A 22,112-nucleotide genomic window follows, 5' to 3' on the forward strand; every position below is an offset into this window, starting at 1 on the left:
TTGCACCAGTGAATTGATTTAATTACAAAGAGAACCCCACAGTGACAAAACAAAAACAGCTACATACAGGGAAAAAAAAAAATTGCTGTAACAACGACGACTGCAAGAGGTCAACCAGAGATTACATGCAGAGTTACGACCATGTGGTTGTTGTAGTCATCTGTGACAAGGCAAACATCGACATCACCAGACTCTCTCGGTCCCCCTGGTCACAACAGACGCCGTTTTTCGTCTTCTGGAAAGTTCTATAGCATTTTATAATTTAAACGTGACTGACAGCACATGCCAGAGAGAGGAGGAAAAAAAAACAGAAAAACAAACCTTACACAAATATATATAAAAAATATGACATTAGATTCGTATGAACAATTGAGTACCGCGGGTGCACTATTTACAGAACAAAAAGCCAATATATTCCAATATTTACAACAATAAAGACTGTTCACATAAGGACATGAGGAGGTTACTTCAAAGTTTGTGGGAGATAATCAGTGATGATAAGAGGAGTTTGACGTGATGGTGAATCTGTTTCACGGCACACAGAAACAGTGTGGTCAAATAAGCATTGAGTTTTACTTCATATTTAAGAGGCAGTGTGCTTGCTTGCATGTGCATGTTTGTATGGGGAGGGTTCAAGTCAATACACTGGGGTCAAAATCTACAATGCAACTGCTGAAAATATGATTATTCAGTCACTCAAATACTTGATAAGGCAGATTTTAAAGAAAAATTTTAAGGTTATTGACTTCAACTCCAACTTTCAGACAGTAACGCATTGAGCCATCAAACTAAACTTTTCAGCCTGGGTCAAGGGCCCGCCACCAAGGAGCAATGATGATTTTTTTTCGTTTGCTGCTCAACTCTGTTTTAGAACTGCTGCTCAAAAAGCGCTGGTGCAACATGAAATATCACAGATGTTCCTCTAAATACCCCAAGATTGTCAGTGTCCTCTGACAATATAGCGACTCCTTCCTGTCGTTGCCATACAGCCAGCATTGATATACAGCATCTTTATTGGTAAACTGGCAGCTCTTGGCACTGAAATCCCAAACATGAACTAGTGAATCCTACTGAATATTCAAAACACTTATCCTGCACATCTGCTACCTTAACAATAGAGTAGTTATTCTATGCTAAGATAATCATATCCTGGCTGTAGCTTGACATTCACGAGAGTGGTACCTAACTCTCAACTAGACACGAGCATACTTAAAACCACCGCCAAGGTTATGTTTTTGCCCCTTTCCTATTGTTTTTTTTTTTTTTTTTTGTCACAGGAATAACGCCAAAAAACACCTAAATACTGCAGATTTCCACGAAACTTGGAAGGATAGGACATGCGCCCAAAGAGGAACCCATTACATTTCAGTGACGATCCAGAAAAAGGGGCAAAGCATCCAGGTTTATCCCTCTTGAACAAATTAAAAGATGTTGACATTTTCACTGATTTTCCGTGGAATCCTGCATGGATCTCCCCCCCCCCCAAAAAAACAGGCATATTTAGAGGACAGATATCTATGACTTGATTGAATTCATGGGGACTGTTGGGCCTCGGCGAAGGCGTGCGCTCTACTGTGAGCGCTGTGCCAGTTCCCAAAATGCTTTCTCAAAGTTTGATCCAATTCTCTGACATCCCTCTGCTATATTATTCACTGGCTACTACCAGCTAACTGGAATTTGGCCGCTCAGTTGTGTGCTCACTATTTCGTCGGCAGCCATCAGAATGGCCAGCTAATCCTCTTAACCGTTTGCCCAGCTCACAGCGGAGAGTTAACCCAATGTGGATGCTTGGGAGGTGGGAAGGCTGAGGTGAAATGCCCAGATGGCTGGTTAAGGTGCAATGAGGTGTTCTAGGCTTGGAGGGATCTAAGACGATCACTGCTTAACCCCAGAGACTGAGGGTAACGCGTGTGCGTGCGTGCATGTGTGTGTGTTCAAGGACAAGTCTATGTCATCCTTCACTTCCACAGACATCTGCTGTGAGCGGAGGGAGAGTGAACTTTTCACTGTGTGTGTGTGTCTGTTTCTAAAATGGCTTAGCTTTTAGCCTTCTGAAGGCACGTGCGGGCGCTCAGCGTTTGTACTTCTGACCTTCTCCAAATGACCGGCCACTGTCTCGTGCCACAAACACAAACAAACCCCACGCATCTTGTTCTTAAACAATCAATACTGAAACCTGTGTTTGTGCATAAGGGGCATAAGGGCCAATTGAAATACTGAAGCAATCTTGGCCAAACAGGCAAAGGGGCGACTGTGTTTTCTGTCAGGCCAACATCTGCATCTCCAGACCCTCAACTTTGGCATCATACCACTTTAAAACAAGAACCCTGAACTGCGCATCACACCAAATCATGAGTGGACTGTATGCGTAGTGCGCCTGTCTCTCTGCCACAGCCAAACTACGATGGCGATTCTGTTCTGGTAATCACGCCATGGTCTCCTTGTTCTTCTACTCAAAAAGAAAAAAAGTGAAAGCTACATCTTCTATAAATTAAGTGCTGTAAAAGGCGGCGCTAAAATAAAAACCATAAATACTGTACACAACTATCTTTGTCTGCAACCACAGCCTAGCGTCATTTCTGTCGTGGAAATCAGCGAAACAAGTCCCTCCTCAGAGAATACTCAATAAAGTGAAATTTCATAGCATAAGAAATCTTTTCAGATCTCTTAATGTCAAAACTTTGACATAGTCATGTTTTTTGGGACACTGCTTCATTCATTCAAAACACACACTTATGGTTGTGAAGAGAGGGAAGGCTGTGAATTAATGTATGTGACTGTATTTATGTGATTATAGTCTTATTAGATACCCTTGCCATATATTGCACTTAAATCATGCTCTCGTTCTCTCTCCCTTGAGGAGAAAATATGTTTAGGCAGTCTCATATCTATAAGCAATGATCAGGGAGTAGTTATAATGAACATCCTTATTGGGGCCAGAATTATCTGATCTCAGATCTGCCATTAGGTGCTGTCCAGAGCTGGACCTCGCTCGGGGTTTAAGGAGGGAAATATGTCGTCCTTTACTCCTTGTAGAAGCTCACAGACATTGACCGAACCTCTCTCCTAAGCTCGTGAAAATAAAGGACTCAGAATATCAATCAAACTACAGTATGTTAGTATGTTTCATTTGAAAATATTCATATATCTTGTCATGATATCCAAAACGTCAAAAGCACAATTACATGCTTCACTTGTGCCTATGTTCACTTAAATGTCTTCCTGTGTAATCACACCGGAGAGTCCAAGTCCTCGTCCGTCTTTCTTCCTTGTTCTCGGGTCCGAGTTCATTTCTCCGCCTTCTTCTGTCTCTGTCAGGGAAAACTTTAGAGCAAAGACACGTTTCTAGACGTCACTCGCAGATGCCAAACAATTCAATAGACGTGCACAGACGGCAAACAGTGAGGAACAACACACACCATCAGAAACATTACTGAAGAAAACTGGCTTTGAAGTGATCGTATTCATCTGAAAGTTCAGGAGGGAGTTGACAGCCATATTCCGCACATAGAGACTGCTGGACCGAGCAGAAGACCAAAAACAACAACAACAACAACAACAGAAAGTGAGAAGTCTGATGGTTGGGGGGGGGGGGGGTGGCGGCGGCGCTTGTGCACCATTCTCAGCGAGAGGCAGGGAACTGGGGTCGATTGTCTCAGACCCTCCAAAGCAAAAGATGGTTGGTACTGTCGTCCCGTCCGACTGTTTCACTGCTATTGGTCAGTCTGAAGTCCTCATAGCCGTCGCCGCCGGAAATCACCAGATGGTTGGTTTTTGGAGGGATGTGGGCGGAAGCCCTGCGACGTGCAGAGTCGCGCCTTTGGAGGTTCCCGTCAACTGTGCTGCCGCTCTGGGACTGGGTGCCTAAGACACGGAGAGGAAAGGTTAGCGGTTACTCCGTTCAGCTTTAAGTATATATTTTCTGTTGTTATATCCGCGGCAAATGTAGAAAAGGGTGCACATGTATTGAGTTATTAAAGACCAAGATTCTGAGAATATGAGTGAGTCATTGGTACCTTACTTCGCTACCAAAATGTCTGGAAAAAAAAGAAGAAGCAGTAAAAACCTGTAGAGTCAGTCGTTGGAGGAGGGAAGTCCATGTCAAACCCTTCCGGTAGTTCGATTGATGTGAGGAACCGAACATGGCCCGTGTGTCCGTGAGCCGAGCCCATCGGCACCAGGGGAGATTTCACCGTCCCAGCCCCAGTTCCTGAGCTCACAGCTGGGATCACCAATGTAAGGACCACCCCTGAAGACGAACACCATATTGGAATATGCTTCATTTTTTAATCCAGGGCATCATTTAGGATACTTGTAACCACTTGATACAGACATCACAGGCAAAGTAAGTACACTTGTACTACTAATGAGACGAAATTCAAAAATCTTTTAATAAACCGTTTCAACAATAACTCTTCATACTCTCACACATATTTTTTTTTTAAATTAGAGATTAAAGCTCATTTTCACTAAGATTTTATGTCTCCATTAATCTTGAAGTTATGTTTCTTCCTCATTCATTTGTAATATTTAAAGTTTAACAAAAAGAACAATTCCTTAGCATGAATTAAGACTTTTTAATGCCTATAGAATATGACTTTTGTAATGCTGTTTGTGAATGTACTATTGGATTATTTCCAGACTTTAAAATCGCTAATCTCATTGGACTTAATGATGAAATATAACAAAATGGCATTTCAGTCTATTCATGAGGCGGATCTCTTTTGGATTTATTAGACCACAAATGTGTGTTTTACCTGCACTTGTGCCAATCCACAGCAGATCCTTACAGGCCAGCAACGCTGTGATTCTCAGACAGGCGGCTTTGTGCTGTCTGATGATCGCATCTGCGCCTGAAAGGAGAAGGGATACAGGTTAGGCGTCATAGTGACGGGTATACAGGGGGATCGGACATTGGACAGAGAGGCGAAAATGAGAAGACAACATTTTAAGGAGCACTAAGAGGAAATGGACAGATTGGTACTACTGTAGGTTATACAGCATAGTTGCTTATCCAGATGCTTTTTATCAGTTCATATGCACCTTTCTCTGTGCCTTACCTGCCTATACAGAGCTCTACCATGTATGTATATATTTGCATGTTTGTGTATGCACCCATAATTTTCTCATGTATTTCTCATGTGTACTTACCTGCGAGCATCTTGTGCACAGCAGGCGCCACGTCCACCTCTGTCAGGCTCTCCAAGGTCTGAGCGTGGTACAGTTTGACCTGCGCACTGCCCTGCAACGCCAGCCACACGCCCTGACCGTACGCCACCATGCACGTCACACACCGACTGCTGTCAGTGCCCACCTGGAACCAGTGCTGGGAAGAAGGAAGGGTGGGAGAGAGAGATGGGAGGGAAGAGGTGTTATACACACACACACCGATCAGACTGTGAGTTTGTCTGTCGGTCTGAGGTCAAACGCTGTGATCCACATCGTCATACCTCAAACCATTCTTACCTCTTGCACCAGGGTGGTCGTGTTGATAATAAGGACTCTATTCTGTGAGCCGCACCAAAGCCTCCCTCCCACGGGAACCATTTTGGTGACAGGACTACTGGGCGTGCCCAAAACCAGCGTCTGGGAAGACTGAGGGTCCCAGAAACTCCCTGCACAGACAGGGATTAAAAAGAGGAAAAAAATATAACATGACCATGTCATTATTTTGGGGACCTCACACACTGTAGGACAGAGGATTCAAGACATTGAATATTTAAAAGAAATTGACTTGGAAGAACTGTTTGTTTGAGTCCATTCTTCCGCTTACCTGCTTCTCTCTGATAGACGATCACCTCTCCATTGGCCAAGGACACAAACACTTTGTTGTCAAAATACCTGAAGAAGGAAAAAAAAAAAAAAGAAGAGAAAATTGTGAAAATGAAATATGAAGGCGGACAATAAAAATTGAACTGGATGAAACCAGCTGCAGCATATGCCTTTTCATCCTTTTTTTCCCCCCAAATTCCCTCATTAAGTATTTGAAAATATAATGATAATAATTTTACAGTGGTATTCTTGTTTTTAAAGCATAAAGAGCAGACTCACAGTATACAGAGGATGGAAGCTGAGTGTTGCATCTTCATGCTGTTTTTACGGTTGCGGATGTTGTCTGAGGACTGATACACGTGGATGCTGACAGAAACAGAAGCATGAGAAATATTGGGGTTAACCCTGGTGATGCCACAAAGCCAGGAGGCTATTTTCACAGAGAGAGACGTGTTAATATCTGTAGGTGAATACATGTATGCGTTGCTGCACAACACACCATCCGTCCTCTGTGCCCAGCCACACTGAGCTCTGGTAGGCCTCGGGGTCGATGCTTAGCAGGTCCTCCAGACTCGCCCTGGTGAAAGAGCCCCGGGAGGATCGACGCATCGCCCGGCCGTCCATGGGGCTCTCTGCCTGGGCACGGTTTCCTCCGCCAACTCCTAACATCCCCGGAGCGCCAAAAGAGCTCGCCACTGGGAATTCCTGCTCCTCTTCGCTGCTGGTGGTCTCTGTAGCCATGTCTTTGGAGCCTGGACCCTCATCATCTTGAAAGGAGATAAAACAGAGGGTGAGGGCCTCAGAGAGGCAGGGTGTGTGTGTGTGTGTGTGTGTGTGTGTGTGATTGATTTGTTTTTACTCACTGCCATAGCTGGAGGAGATGGTGGAATGACTGGCCTGGCTCTGCAGAGTGGAAGAAGGACTTGGTGAATCCTCGTCATCTGTGTCATCGCTGTCGAAAGGAACAAGCTCCGCCCCTGGTCCTGGAAACAATCAATCAGCTCATCAATCCGCTGATCGGTCGACACATGAACTGTTGCTGCTTGTCATGATGTGAAAACTTTAATGGACGAACCAGTGGGTCGCTCCGTCAGCTCCAGAGATGAATGAGAGATGGATATATGGAGCTGCTGACCAGGCGCTCTGGAGGGAGGCCCGGGGGCAGGCTCTGATCCACGCTCTCTGAGGTGACGAGAGGACGACAACGCAGAGGAAGTCAGGAATAGTCAGTGAACCATTCAGGTGTCAATGCAGTGTGTTGCTGAATTCACGTTTCAAGTTTCACTCCCGTTAGATGTATTTTCAATTACCACACACTGCCTGCTCCTTTCTTAGGGATTGAAATAAAAATACAGATCATCACCAAAAAGCAAATGACAAAACGGGATTAAAAAGGGAAGATTATTCCAGAAATAGGTTGAAAATTACACTGATGAAGACCTTTGACATCATATATTCCAACTTTTAAAAAAATATATTTCTTGAGAATTCGAAAACAGTCTTGTGAAACAATGTGTAGCACATGGGAAATGAATCTGAGAAAGAAGGGTCAAACTCAAGACTGAGTCTGAAACCTATGAATGTTTGTGTTGTTGCAAGTGTGTGTGTGTGTGTGTGTGTGTGAGTGTCCATCCACTGACCTTCCCTTGAGTCCTGGTACAGCAGCAATGCAGATGATTCTCGCTGAGCAGACAGCGATACAAGCCTCCACTGTGGGCTCATCTTTGATGTTCAACAGACACACCTACAGAAGATTCATCATCATCATCGTCATCATCATCATCATGATCACATCAGTCAGAAAATAATAATCAAATGTGTTTTGTCCATCAAAAAAAGCATAACCAATAACTAGCCATACAACTGTGACCGCCTCTGTAATTTATCAGTGGATTTTGTCACCAAAAGTCCTGAATTATTAGATAATAACTCGTACATATAGAGTAATTTTCTCACCTGTCCTACGTATCCATCACTGTTACACACCCACACTTCACAGCCGCTGTCCGGGCAGCTGTGGCTGGGGGAGGCACATGAAAACTGGAGAGAAACACGCAAAAAACATGAGTAGAGATGGCTTTTGTAGATCTGTAAGGTCGGACTGCTTTGCCTACATTGTTTGATTTAAATTACAGACATGTATCATGACTTTCATCTTCATATTTCCTGTTGCTCTCACCTGCATTCCACTACGTGTCTTCATTATGGGGATTGCCTTCAGAAACTCTGGCTCCCACTGGTCCTTATTCATAGCTAAACGGTGGGGGGGGGGGGGGGGGGGGGATCTTTGTCAGAATCATTAACAATATAATAATAATTATATTTTATAAATATAACACATTTTTGTGTTAAGGAAATTTCCATTCTCGCCTTCTTGGGTCTGATTTTCAGACTTCAGTGTAGTCAATGATATTTTGTTTCACAATGAAGCTTTTTTAACTGACCTAGTTTCTTCTTGGCGTCCTCGAATGCCTGTTCAAAGTTGGAGCGGGCGTCAGGCGAGGTAAACTCGAACACAAAGCTGCTTTCAGCAGAGGCGGTAGTAAACTCCAGCTTTGTGGGCAGGAACGTCATACTGAAGGCCAAAGACTGTTTCTCTGACAGCTCCCTGTGCACGGACGCCATCAGATCCTTAATCGCCTCGTCTAAGGACTGATAGAGTTGGAAATGACAAAATAAATTACTAACTTAGTCATCAGTTTGTCCTCGGGCTATTGCACCTGTGCTGTGAATACCTAGGGCCGAGCATTAAGATGGACTGATGTGCGCAAGGGAAAATGCTGAAACATGTGGCTGCCATTTGCATGTGTGCATCGGTCCACAATACCTGGTGCGGGAAGCTGAGGGTCTCCGACAGTTTGCTGACCTGACCCAGCGTGCTGAGATCCTCATCTAATCGACTGATCATCTTCTGGATGCTTTCCTTGTTCGTTGCCTGAGTAGAGCCTGGGGCAGGGAAGGAAAAAAAAAAAAAAATTCCAGAGGTGATTTATTTTTTTAAATACAGTCTATAGGCGAGACGTTCCATATTTAAATTGTTATACTTTTAAATGAGCCAAAAAGTCAGGTAGAGTTCATCAAAACAAATTTGATGAGACAAGATCCCACGTGTCCCAAATGACCTGCATTACATTGTTTAAATTTTGATACTCAGATTTGACAGAAATATTACTAATACCTAATTAGTGATAGAAATGTGTTAAATGCAATTTGAAACTAAACACAGTTATTCAGGCTTCTTCAGTTTTCCATGTCATCGGCAGTATGTGATCTTGAGACTTCTCACTTACTTTTCACCACCTCCACTTCTTCCAGAGGAAGTTTCCATAGGAACTTGTATTTACTGGAAGTATCAATCACACTTGCAGCCGAGTATCTGAGAGGGAATGAAAGGTGTGATGGAGAAAAGAGCTAATTATTATATACGTCAAACACTAGAAAGCATTGTCTGTACATCTGTTGTCCAACACCGGGGGAAACAGTGTGGTTTGGAAACTGCATGCTGACGTGTGTGTGTGTGTGTGCGTGCGCGCCCGCGCGCGCTCTACATACAGGCTCATGGAGCTGCGTCTTAATGAGCCAGACTTCCTCTTGAGAGTGGTGCAGATGATCAGATCACTGAAGAGGAACAGAGAACGGTCCTTTTTTCCGCCCACCGTCTTCTACAGAGGGAAAAAGGAACGAGGGAGAGCTCAGAATATTTTAACATGAATTATTTATTATTAACTTTTACAACTAATATTGTAGGAAGGGTCATACATATGAATGTTTGGATGCTTTTTGCTTAAATAATAATTATTATATATTTTCCTAGAGATGCCATAACTGTTCTGTACGTTATGTTTTTTTTGTGTTATCTCTTACCGCCTCCATGACCATTTCCTGTCTCAAGAACTTCCTCTGTGGGTTCAGAATCTAATACAAACACAAACAGAAAAAATAACAATCACTTCATTTCATTTAAAATTACTGAAAACTCTATTATGATGGAATAAAACTTTTGAATAGAAACCATAAAGAGAGGGAAAAATTCCAAAAAAACATTTACTTGTTCTTATTACTTTCTTCTAGGACAATTAAAGTAATTGTTTATAGTTAGCAATGCAGCCATAACGTTAAATTGATGTTTGCCTTTGCAAAAAGAGGTGTATCGTCCTAATAAGCAGCTACATAATACATGTCTCACATGTTCAACTCCCTCTATATGCGCCTCGATCTCCTGAATGACCCTGGCCTCTTTCTCTGCCTCCTCAGCCGAGCGCCGCCCCTTATTGATCTTCTCAGCCAAGCGCTTGATGTCCCTCTGGGCGTCCAGTAGAAACGGGTGATCTGGGTGATCCTCCGCGGTGTGCTTGAGCAGGTCCTGCGTGAAAAGCAACCCAAACTTACTGTGTGTTTATCTTATTCCACATGAGCTTCTCGTCACCAAACACAGAATTAGGCTACTTATAGTTTATAGAAAGAGATATTTAGAGATGTGTCACCTTAACCAGCAGCTCATATCGTGGAATCCTTTGCACCGGTTTAATCATCAAATCACCCAGAGCCTGTTTCTCCTTGTTCTCACGCATGTTTTGCTGTTGGGAGTGAGGAAAGGAGGGGACACGGGAGCACGGATGTGAGAGAGTGTGAGAGAATAACTGAGATTCAACAAACAAGGCGTTCGACTGGGAGAGCAGATCAGCACTGCACTTCACATCTTCACCACCAGATGGCAAAGTGGTTCCAGAGTGAAACCCCTGGCTGGCATGTTCAGATGGTTGTAAACTGAGAGCAGGACAAGGACATGACAGGTTGTTGGTGGTGCCTGATCACTTGCAGTTTACTTTAGTGGTCTATGAAATTTAACTGGACATGTTGCCCAAAACATCCAAAGGGTTTGTTTTTATACATAAAGAAAAAATATCTTGTTTAATTGGTTTGAAGAGATGCCTTGTGGAACACAATTATTGGTTTGTACTTTCAGTTTAGGAACATGGAGTGACAGAGAAAAAACAAACCCTATTTTCTAAAATTCAGCAGAGAAAGACAAGTTTCTGATCTTAAATTTGAGTATTAGAGGGACAAAAATAACATTTTGCCTGCGTTAAACGACAGGTGGGTGTTTTCATTTTGATCAACGGTGTAAAATCACTATTTTCAGAAACACATTCATAGGTGGATGCACATTTCACGATTCATATGGCAAAATCCTGAAGTGCTCGACTTCGGAGCGAGGATACTCAAAAGACAACAACTCATGGGAACACCGGCACGCCCGAACAGGCTGAAGAAAACAGGAAGCAAATGAACTTGTACACAAAGCAAACAATTACAGCTAGAATCACCACCGGTGAGCATTCCTCAGTAAAACTAAAAATTTAGGCAATAATTCTTGGCACGCTGGCAAAGATTTCTTGGGAATTTTATTATTTGTTTCAGTGGAGAGTGTCAGGCACTAAAAATACTGGTTGGCCCATGTTTCTAGACTGGTTTTCTAGTTTTCCAAACAAACACAAAGAGCAGCCGCTGCGACAGGACCGGACATCCTGCGTCGCGTCCAACACTCACCTCCAGAAACTTGTGAAACGCTGGCTTGGCCTCCTTGGCAATCCTCACTGCATCCTTGGCATTAAGGAAGTTGTCTATGTATGCTGAATACATATTAGCCAAAGTCTCTTTGGAGAACTGGAGAGAAAAGGAAAAACATTACGTTAAGTTGAGTTGTGTCGTTGTGATATAACCAAAGAAAACCTTGGTGTAAGTGGTTTTTAATTTCTTTTGGCTGGCACTAGAAAAGATAAGAGTCTTTCCATCCATCTGTCTTCTTCCTTTCTCTCGCTCTCACACACACACACACACACACACACAAAACATAAACACAGTGATCAAGCACCCTGACCCGATTCATTTTCACAAACAGAGGGCAGAGAGGAGTAGAGACATGGACAGAGAGTGTGTGTTGACAGACATACGGCCCAGTGTGGCGTCTTATTTGACGTCACAGAGTAGACTGCTTTTATAAAATAACCTGACCTTCCTCTAATGCTCACTCCTTTTTTTACTGTCGACCATCTAGCGGTGTCCTCACTCTCCATCCTCCCTCTTCTCAGACGAACAGTAAAGAGGACAGAGAGACCGTGTCTGTGTAGAATGTGCGGAGACCCTGTGAAAGATTTTTCCCTATAATATCTTTAAGTCTTAACTTTTAAAACTTGAGAAGGTGTCAAACCCTCTTGGCTTAAAGATGAAGATTAAACAAGGAGCTACTTGATCCTTAAATAATGAAGATGACTTATTGCACGGTTTTATTCTTTAATACAGGATTGAATATACATATACTTCTATGAATAGGCACATAATATCGGCCGACCGATACAACAACCAGGCTATACTTTTTAAAGGACTGATGTTTCGCTTAATAATGTCATAATCTATTTTGTATAAAAATAATTTAAGTGTCTTTCACCATCATGACAATTGCTGATGAGTTGTGCATCACATACAATAATGGAAATAAGTAATACTCAATAAATAAAAACAATAAATATATTCAAAGCTGTCAATAAACCAAATCAAACATGGCTGAAGTATTTGTATTAACTGGAACAATGTACAGCATTATTTTTTTTAATGCATTTTCTGGGAAAGAATATATAAACATAAAATACACCTTATAGAGCTAATCTACTACAGGGACGCTTGAGGGGCTAGTAATAGATCACATGCACCAATCAGCCACAACATTTAAACCACTGGTCTTAATGTTGATCAGTATGTTTTTGTGTGTATGTATATGTTTTTGGAAGGCAGGGAATCTGTCATGCGTGAAACTATTTATCATAACAGAGCTCTGACTGAGCAGAAAATGATTATGATCTATGGCGAAGTCTGAACACCTGTGTTATAAAACATGTCTGTGGTGATATTAAACATATCTAGAGAGTTTCTGCAGCATGTCAGATCATTCCGCTGCAGACGACCTCCATTTCCTGCAGGTGAATGCAACAACTGCTAAATCATCGGCTACTTCAAATGGTGAAAGACCCTGTGCAAAAACACATGCCCCGTGTGAGGCTCGAACTCACGACCTTCAGATTATGAGACTGACGCGCTGCCTACTGCGCCAACGAGGCGTGTTGCAATGCCGCATGCTGCGGCTTTAAGAGCTGAAGCGGGACAATGGCGGGGGAGAGGAGTCGGTCGGGGGAGGGGCCTTCGTCTGAGCAGTGTGACGGATCTGAACAGGAAAAACCACTACGCTCAGCTTTCTACTGCACAGAAAACATGCTTCTGTTCTCATCAATTTTCATATTGTTTATTTTTTAACAAAAGCCCACCCTCAGTAGGATTTCATTTAACAGTTTATTTATTATGAATCTGAATGTATCTGAGGTGTGAAGTGTTACAATACACTTGTAATGCAATTCTTTACCTGCTTCATCTACCTCTAATTCAGTATGTCATTTCATTCAATTTCCACGCACTCTTTGATTTGATCTTACTGTCTAAGGCAGAAGGATTTTCCAACCAATCAACCCCACCCCCCCCAAAAAAAACCAAGGCAACGTTCCACGTTTGTTTGGTCAAAGTCTGTGTAAAGCCGTCAGCCTGGATAGACAAACTCTCCTCTCTTTTTCCATTTCAAGGTCCAAAACCCGACGTCAAGCTCAACACTGATGTTCTAGCGAAGCATTTTTCGAAGTCTAGGGCGAGAGCCACCCTCGGGTCATGGGAAATGTTGAATGGGTCGCAGAGAGGTCACCGGGAAGACAAAATATTAAACATGCCCTGCCAACAGTCGATGATCTCTTAATAAAACAGCTTCAATCAACCCTGCTGGCAGTAATGCTTTAACAACAGTTCTTTATTTGTTTATTATAATAAGAATTGAATAATAAAGATATTTACTACGTTGAAATATAAAATTTAGTGGATAAACTATATAATGTAGATGATGTTTTTTCATTAGTCAAACTTTGGGATTTCTCTACTGTAACTTCTGTTTACTAGGTACTAGGTTAAATCTACTAATCTACACAACCGGCCTGTGTGACTTTAGCGACACCTGGATGTGGTGTCATATCCACTTACTGATTGGATGAGGAGGTGTCCGACGGTTTGTCTGTCATGCCATTGGCCGACGCAGCCGGCGACCTGCTCCAGAAAGTGCTCGTGGTGCTCCAGGATCTCTGGGATCTGGTAAAACATCTCGTCCACCAGCAGAGGGTCCACTATGGAGCCGCTGTCCGGCTGTTTGAGAGGACGCATGTAGCCCTGAGGGGACGGAACCGGCAGGTTTTATGAGTGATTGTTTCAAAACGTTGAAATATGCTTGACATGAGCTCAAGCACGTTGTTCAGCAGTGACGAACCGGCAGCTTGTAAAACTCGGGGGCACTTTGAATGATACATTCAGATCAAATAATACTAACATTCATTTACAGAATCAAGTGATATTGCATGTACATGAATTGAAAAGTGTTGGAACAAACATGGCGAACATACAGAATAAAATCGGCACAGTGTGGATTCAACTCTAAAGCTACATGAGGGGAAATTGAAGGGTAATAACAGTTAACAGTTAATGTACCTGCCTTCATTCTCATTTGTCTCAATTCACTGCATATATTTCTACACTTACGCTACACTGGGGATAACAGCATTACACAAGCACGACAATGGTCTTAATCACTAATGTACGTGTGTGTGTTAAGTTTTTATAACAAGGGGGGGAGAAGCAGGGGGAGGTGTCCCACAACTGGGCTACAAAAATGTCGCTAAAATAAAAAATAAAAAAACACCTTTGAATGACTTGTTACCTCTCATTCCTCCTGCTCACTCACTCACACTCTCACACACACATTTCTATTTTTGTCAGTTTCACCTGAATTCCTGACAGTGACCCCCGCAGCTTGTCAGACATTTATTAAACACAATGTCAGAAATGACTAATCAACTAAGGGTGTTTTTGGTGAACCAAGAGCCTAATGACAAAGTCAACCAATTAATCCCGCTAAAGTGGGTTCTACTGTTTAAGAAAAAACACAGAATTGTAAGTGTTTGAGAGTGAACATCTATAGTTTTGTACATTTTATGTTCATTAAGCTTTTCTTTACTGTACAACCTGATGTTTTCAATGTTGCTTGAACGCACCTCTGTGACGGGTCAAGCACGCTGCCATGATGTTAACATGCGTTACGTACCCAGATTGATGACATGTGATTCATGTGGATTACAGCTAAAGTTCACACGTCACTTTCCCTAAAAACAGACATGTTTTTTAAAACTTGAATGAATATTTTGACAGACTCAACTCATGACAGATGAGTTACCATCTAGCTGCATGTTTAATTTGCGGGACTGTTGTTATTGGATCTTCTATTTACACAGTTGTCGTTAAATACACTTGAGGGAACTGAAGATGTGTGGGTTCATCACCATGAGTGCTTTTACATTACAATTATTTATTGTGCACTTTTGTTATTTGAGCCATTACTATCATTAAAACATTGATGACAACAGATGAAGTTGATTCTTTATGTCTGACCAGGTAAGTAGTCAGACAGTCCCACTAAGCTGACCCAAATATGTAATACAGTTTTTAATAATTAATCATATAGTTTTACAAAAAAGAAATGTCAAAGAGTCCGATTTCAACATTGGGCAGTGCAGCTGTGGAGCCGTCTCCGCTGAACCACATCTGATACCCTCCTTCAGGGATCTGCACTTTCACTGCAGTCGCCGTGGTAACTCTTATTTTCCCTATGTCGCCATGGGAACCCAGCCCAGGATTATTCATTGTAGTGTCCACGCACACACATAAACATAGGCCGACACTCGACAAAGTCAGCGTGCATGTGGGATGTTCACAAAAAACAAATACACAAAAAAATGTGTGTGTGTGTGTGTGTGTGTGTGTGTGTGTGTGAGACGTGTGACTATTCGTCACTGCTCATCTTCGTGGGTGTGTTTTTGTTTTGTTTTCTCTCTCGCTCTTATCTACCTGCCTCTCGATGAGTGGAGCAGCACCTGGATTTCCATCCATGCGATCAGGAGGCGGGGGAGGAGGAGGAGCAGTTAAAAGGGGCATAATTGTCATGCAGCCGCAGGCATTGACTGGGAGTTGCTCTCCCAGCTCCGTCCTCAATCTGATTCTTTGCGTTAAAGAGTGTTGGGTTTGTGATTTTAGTTTGTTATCTTAGATCTTCAGTAGTTCAGTTATCAGTTTTCTTTAATTTGATAGTTAGACTTCATGTAGGTAGTTAGGGGGATGAGTTCCTTTTTGCTGGGATCTCCAACCCATTTTTGTCCTCCTGATTTTCTTCTTGATTATGATTATTGAGTGGTTCAGAAACAAAATAAAAATATTTCCTTTCATGGCACACTGTTGTATTGGCTTCCTTTGTCCTGGTCTCCAAATGTGTGTGTGTGTGTGTGTGTGTGTGTGCGTGTGTGTGTGTGTGTGTGTGTGTGTGTGTGTGTGTGAGAGAGAGGGATGTGGCTAAGATTTGGGTTAAAGGTTATTTAGCTGTTGGAACACACACACACAAATGTAGGATATAGGTGTGTGTGTGTGTGTGTGTGTGTGTGTGTGTGTGTGTGTGTGTGTGTGTGTGCAGATAATGCTGATGACAGTGAGATGTGGTGAGGTTGGCATGACGAGATGAATGACAATAAGTGGATTACATACTGTAACCCCTTTGTTACCTACATGTGTTAATCATGTCATGAGCTGTCCGTGAATCCAAAGTGGTGTTTGTCTTTGTGCGCGTTTACCTTTGTGTGAACTTGAGTTAATTGGAAAAAGATGCAAGGAGCAAAAGTATTTGTAGTATGTTCACCTCCCTTTATGAGTGTGTGTAGTTGTGTGTGTGTGTGTGTGTCTGTGTGTGTTACCTGAATGAGAGAGCGTAGTGACTCCACATATGACTGCTCTGTGTCCAAGAGGGTCATCATCACATGTTTCCTCATGTCCTGTGAAAGCAGACGAGGAAGAAGAAGGTCAATCACCACTATTTAGACTTTACACTGTGCTTAGTTATATAAACAGCCTACTACAGACACAAAACATGGAGACTGCACATATTTGCAGACGCAGTACAGCTGCTTTAATAAATGTTGCTGACTCATCAAACACACTCCTCAAAACTACAGCAACATGTGTGTGTAAAAAAAAAAGTACCAATGTCAAAAATATATTTCTGCTGTCGTCTTGTTTTACACATGATTCACTAACTTAATAATAATAATAATAATAATAATAATAATAATACATTGGATTTATAGAATGCTTTTCACGAAACTCAAAGCGCTAAACACTTCTCAAACAAAATATTATTGTCCTAATCAGTTATTGGCCTAATTGACCTGAACTTCATTGAGAAGCAAAACAAACACTGTCTTCTTCATTGCTACAGCTTTAATTTCCAGGAACAGTTTGATTTGAATATTAGCTTGTTAACGTCAAGTGAAGAAACATCCTAAATATCATTATGAGGGAGGCAGACACAGATAAAAACACAGATGTCCCAATAGTTGCACAACCACAACTAGCACACGGGGACCGGATTAGAGGTCACTGAGGCCAGGACGTCCTCAGAGGCAAAAACATGACTCAGCAGTTCCCCCCAACAATGACTCATGATCTATGGATGCAAGAGAAGGAGCAGCTCCAGCACAGAGTGGACACGAGTCCAACGCATCACGGCCAAGACAGAAACTGACACGATGGAAGAGACAGAGTCAAAGGACGAGAGAGGAGGGGAAGATGGGAGGAAAAAGAAAAAAGTCGATTTTTTTCTAAATCATACGACAAATAAAGACATATTTATTCCTGTTACACTTTACTCCTCTAAATTGTTACATTAAAACTAAAACAGCGTTCCCCCCTTGAAAGAATTTGTTATAAGTTGTTTGAGCAACAAAATCCATCCTTTCTTCTGATCATTCGAAAGTTCTAAAGTCTATCACATTATCGTGACAGACACAGAGAGGTGGGAGAATAACAAGGGGGGGGGGGGGGGGGGGGGCTAAGGATCATGGAACAAGTCAGACGTATTATCTCAGGGGCCGCAGGGGAGACCCCCAAAAATATCCCGGTACCAAACATGACCTATAAATATCAAATGGAGCAACAGGCGAAACCCTGCTGTGCATATATAACCACATTGTCTCACAGAGAGGCCTCAAAAACACACAGGAGACGGTTTTTTTCCCTTCCTCCCCTGCTCCCCCTCTGCCAGCACCACTGTGCCCTATAAATAACCATAACAATAACTTCCCAGAAAGGCCATGTTTAGTGTTTGGCATCCGAAAGGATCCCAGGGGCTCTGTGGGTCACCGCTGGAGGAGAGAGAGAGAGCGAGAGAGAGAGTGAGAGAGATTGAAAGTGATTGGCAGCGGAAAAAGAGGAAAGAGTGTGCAGGAAAGCATTGTCATATTTTTAGTTCTTGCTGTTGCTACGTAAGAAGTAAAGGGGGTTCAGGGGTTCAGTCCAAAAACAGACAGACAAACACAATGGAATACGAGACGACGGGGCTAAACAAGGCTCAACGCAGCAATCATCTATTTATCCTGTACTCCCGAGTTACCCTCCATGTGAGGACACTACTCAAGTGATTCAAAAATACTTTGTGGTTCAGTCCCCTGTTGCAGTGAGCAGAAGCACCGCTGAAGTGCCGCTGAGCAAGACACTAAATCACTTGGCTAAAGTATCGAACTGAAATCGAGGTTAACGTCCTATTCACTTCATGAAACATGGATATCTAATGTGCCACCGGCTACAACAACCAACCTGAAGAGGAGCCCAATCTCAAACATATTAGTAATTGATTAATGTGTCTTTAAAAGGAGACAGAGAATATGTGTCTATACATGATAGAAATGTTGTTATTAATGTGGTTGTCTCCGGTGTTTAGAATCAGCTTCCCTTTTTGATCAGTTGTAGTTTCATACTGTGATATTGATGCTTGCACAGCGGCTTGTGTGACCAGCAGTCCAAAATACAAACATATTCAATTTACAATGTACTGTAAGATAATGCAGCAAATCCTGACAAGTGATAATTTTCTCTATTATGACAATGGTGTCACTTCATTTTCAGTCAGCCACATGTATTGGCTAACAATTTTAGCACCTAAATTGAAATACCACTGGAAAATATGTTTTTAAGGATACAGACTGTTGGACACCATCAAGGTTAAATGACTCACACTCCACAGTTATCCGTGAGAATACACTGACAGTATTAAAATTGCCGTTTTAATTTTCTAACTCCCTAACCAGTACTGAGAGTTGAAGCCTCCCTCTCAAATGAGAAGTGGCAGATTGACAGCTGGGAACCTCTGTATTTTTCAGACCAGTCGCAGAAATGCTTTCTAATTTGTAGAAAGCTGGTAGTTACAGCTGCAGTGATAGATGTTTCAGTCAGCACTTCGTGACATGTCTTATACAAATGAAATGTAATTTACGATGATCAAATCTTTTCTTTCTTTGTCATGGGTGCTTTATTGGAATCATGATGCCAGTCTGACAAAAACAAACAAACATCTGAGATCACACACACACACACACACACACACACACACACACACACACACACACACACACACACACACACACACACACACACACACACACACACACACACACACACACACACACACACACACACACACACACACACACACACACACACACACACACACACACACACACAAACAGAGCTAACTCTGCACCCATGTCTTATACAAAGGAAATGTCATTTACGATGATCAAATTATTTTTTGCTTTGTCATGTGTGCTTCATTGGAATCATGATGCCAGTCTGACAACACACATACACACAGACATATACACGCACACACATATACACGCAAACGCACACGCAAAACAATGCAAGGAATCCTAGTTTGGAGTTGCCATAGTAACCCCAGCTGAGAGGCTGAGTGGTCACAGGACGGGCTGGTCTCAAAGCAGCAGCAGAGCCAACGGCGCAGTAGAGACACTCTCGCAGCAGCGTGTCAACCATCAGACCAGAACATTCAGATGTATATCCAGTGCAATAAAACACGAGTCACACATAATAACTGTGGTGCCATGATGACACAGGATGAGTCACGGTTCCATTTTTCCAGCTCATCAGGCCGGGGCTGGGGAGTGAAAAACTGTCAAGTGGGTAATCATTGCACAGCAACAACAATACACCTCCTAAACTAAATATCCTTCATAAATCTATCTGAGTCACATATTCTTCAGAGCTGACATCACAACTTTGAATTATTTGTAATAACTCTTTCTTTTTAACAACCTAGGTCTTAAGTCGAGGTTATAGGCTAAGTCCAGTTCAGTTAGACCGGCTATGACATCACAAGTTCACCCGCAGGGTGGTAGACCTGTGGTAAAGAGATTATTGTGACAGAAGTGGGAGGCCAATAGGAATCGGCCTGTCCGTTAGTCACACACATGGGATGGGACCTGAGAGGAAAACTCTCAAGTGTGTGTGACAGGAAAAGAAAAAGGGTCTGAACAAGCGTGTGAATACTGTATGTATGTATGAGTGCGGAGTGTAGTAGTACAGCATGTTCTCCCGTGTCCCTGCGCGAGCTCTGGTGTCTTAATAATGGTGTGGACACAGGGGGTCCATAAAGTCAGTTATTCCTCACAACTGCAGCCAAACATTACAGCATAACCATCAAGACACCATATATCCGGCAGCAGACGTCGACTGCCTGCCGCTCTGTTTGACTTGACATCATTTGACCTGTGGTCTCATGGACCAGAGGTCACAAGGTTTATCAATTGCGTGGTCTATGTGCCGTATCTCCTTGTTGGCACCGTTGAGCGTGTACGTTGCCCTGCTCACTGTCATGTCGCGCTGCTGCCGCCGTTACCGCAACACTCAGGAGGCCTAGACCTGCACACAAAATCAAAAGCTGTATGTCGCGCAATGGCTTTCCGTATTATTTTCGTATTATTCATTTTCCAGGTATTTAATTTGTAAAAAACAGTAACAACCCCGACTGCTTTTTTTCTTACTTTGAACCGTGACAGTGGTATATTTAGTGTTTGGGTGGATTCATAACCTTTTATCGATCCATTGCCTATTTTGTTTTGCAGGCAATTCAGTAGGTAATTGTGGTATTTTACCAACAATGGAGTAATCTTCCCGTCACAGCTGCCCTCAATTTTGAGTCATCATGTCTTTCTTACTGTGACCTTAAACACCAATAAAAAGACGTGCACGTGCTATAATGGGGCACAGCTGCTCATCACATTGAGTTTGGAACAACACAATTTTTTTTTTTTTACAAAAGATCGTTTGTCTTGTCTTATTGCTGAGCTGCAGACATCCCTCTCCCCAGCTACGCTTTCCGTGATCCTCCTGTGGGATCCAGCGGTGTTCCCAGGCCAGATGGGATATGTAATTCCTCCAGTGAGTTCAGGGTGTACCCCGGGCCCTTTCGACGCAAAGGAGCAGAGGCTCTACCGCGAGCTCCCTCTCGATGTCCGAACCCCTCACCCTATCTCTAAGGCTGCGCCCAGCCACCCGGTCACCACCCAGAGCTGATGGCCATAGGTGAGGGTCGGAGCGTAGATCGCGTGAAGTAAATCAATAGATTTGCCTCGCGGCTCAGTTCCGTGTTCGTTCACAACTGCTTTTACTGCCGACACCTTGCTGATCCAGCAAGAACCCGGCTCATTCACTTGGGGCAGCAACTCACCCCAAACCCAGAGAGTACAATATACCATGTTATGGCAGAGAACCACAGCTTTGGACTCGGAGGTGCTGATTCTTTACCCAACCGCTTCACAATCTGCTGCAAACTAACCCCATTCAAACTGGAGGTCGCGGTCTGATGAGCCAACAGAACCGCATCATCTACAAAAAAGCCCGAGACACAATTCTAAAGTTCCCAAACTGCACACACTCATCAACCCAAGTGCGCATTGAAACCATCCCAACATGTTATTCTCTTTCTAGCTGGGAGTTAGATATGAAGATCCAATATCTGCATGGCGACTATGAAGCTGAAGTTATTTCATTAGAAGCATCAGCGACAGAGACACACACCTTTTCTCTCATCTCATCCCCGTCGTCACACCTCTCCGCCCCTGCAGTCTTCCTCCCCCGTCCCCTTCCTGATGACGGTATCTCCTGGCAACAGCCGGGCCAAAGCAGCAACAAGCAGCCTCCGAGCCCCAAAGAGAAAGCTTCCTCGTCACTTCATCCGTCATGCACATATAAGCAAGTCCTCCGTAACTGTCATTTAGAGGCCACATGCTGCTCTGACCCACTCTGTACTGATCAATAGTTCTTCTCTCTCTTGCAGACGGACACGCACACTCCATTGATCCGCC

General features: G+C 43.0%; 1 protein-coding gene and 1 non-coding gene across 2 annotated transcripts in view; both read right to left on the bottom strand.

The window, feature by feature from the left end:
* Positions 1-22,112, bottom strand: part of LOC118299064 (rho guanine nucleotide exchange factor 17-like) — a 56,403-nt gene continuing 34,291 nt past the window's right edge. The window contains exons 3-25 of the mRNA XM_035622451.2: positions 16,650-16,727; positions 13,846-14,028; positions 11,323-11,439; positions 10,257-10,349; positions 9,959-10,135; positions 9,637-9,687; positions 9,325-9,434; positions 9,063-9,148; positions 8,600-8,718; positions 8,217-8,424; positions 7,952-8,025; positions 7,729-7,812; positions 7,413-7,516; positions 6,848-6,954; positions 6,636-6,755; positions 6,272-6,539; positions 6,052-6,138; positions 5,774-5,841; positions 5,467-5,615; positions 5,152-5,326; positions 4,758-4,853; positions 4,067-4,249; positions 1-3,864 (exon numbers count right to left, since the gene is read on the bottom strand). Coding sequence (XP_035478344.2) covers positions 3,656-3,864; positions 4,067-4,249; positions 4,758-4,853; positions 5,152-5,326; positions 5,467-5,615; positions 5,774-5,841; positions 6,052-6,138; positions 6,272-6,539; positions 6,636-6,755; positions 6,848-6,954; positions 7,413-7,516; positions 7,729-7,812; positions 7,952-8,025; positions 8,217-8,424; positions 8,600-8,718; positions 9,063-9,148; positions 9,325-9,434; positions 9,637-9,687; positions 9,959-10,135; positions 10,257-10,349; positions 11,323-11,439; positions 13,846-14,028; positions 16,650-16,727 — 2,946 coding nt within the window. The 3' untranslated portion in view covers positions 1-3,655. The remainder of the gene's footprint in view (positions 3,865-4,066; positions 4,250-4,757; positions 4,854-5,151; positions 5,327-5,466; positions 5,616-5,773; positions 5,842-6,051; positions 6,139-6,271; positions 6,540-6,635; positions 6,756-6,847; positions 6,955-7,412; positions 7,517-7,728; positions 7,813-7,951; positions 8,026-8,216; positions 8,425-8,599; positions 8,719-9,062; positions 9,149-9,324; positions 9,435-9,636; positions 9,688-9,958; positions 10,136-10,256; positions 10,350-11,322; positions 11,440-13,845; positions 14,029-16,649; positions 16,728-22,112) is intronic.
* On the bottom strand, positions 12,815-12,887 carry trnam-cau. Its single transcript has one exon. It is a non-coding gene; the product is annotated as a tRNA-Met (tRNA).

This window comes from Scophthalmus maximus, chromosome 11 (genome assembly GCF_022379125.1).
Source record: "Scophthalmus maximus strain ysfricsl-2021 chromosome 11, ASM2237912v1, whole genome shotgun sequence".
NCBI classification, from domain to species: Eukaryota; Metazoa; Chordata; class Actinopteri; order Pleuronectiformes; family Scophthalmidae; genus Scophthalmus; species Scophthalmus maximus.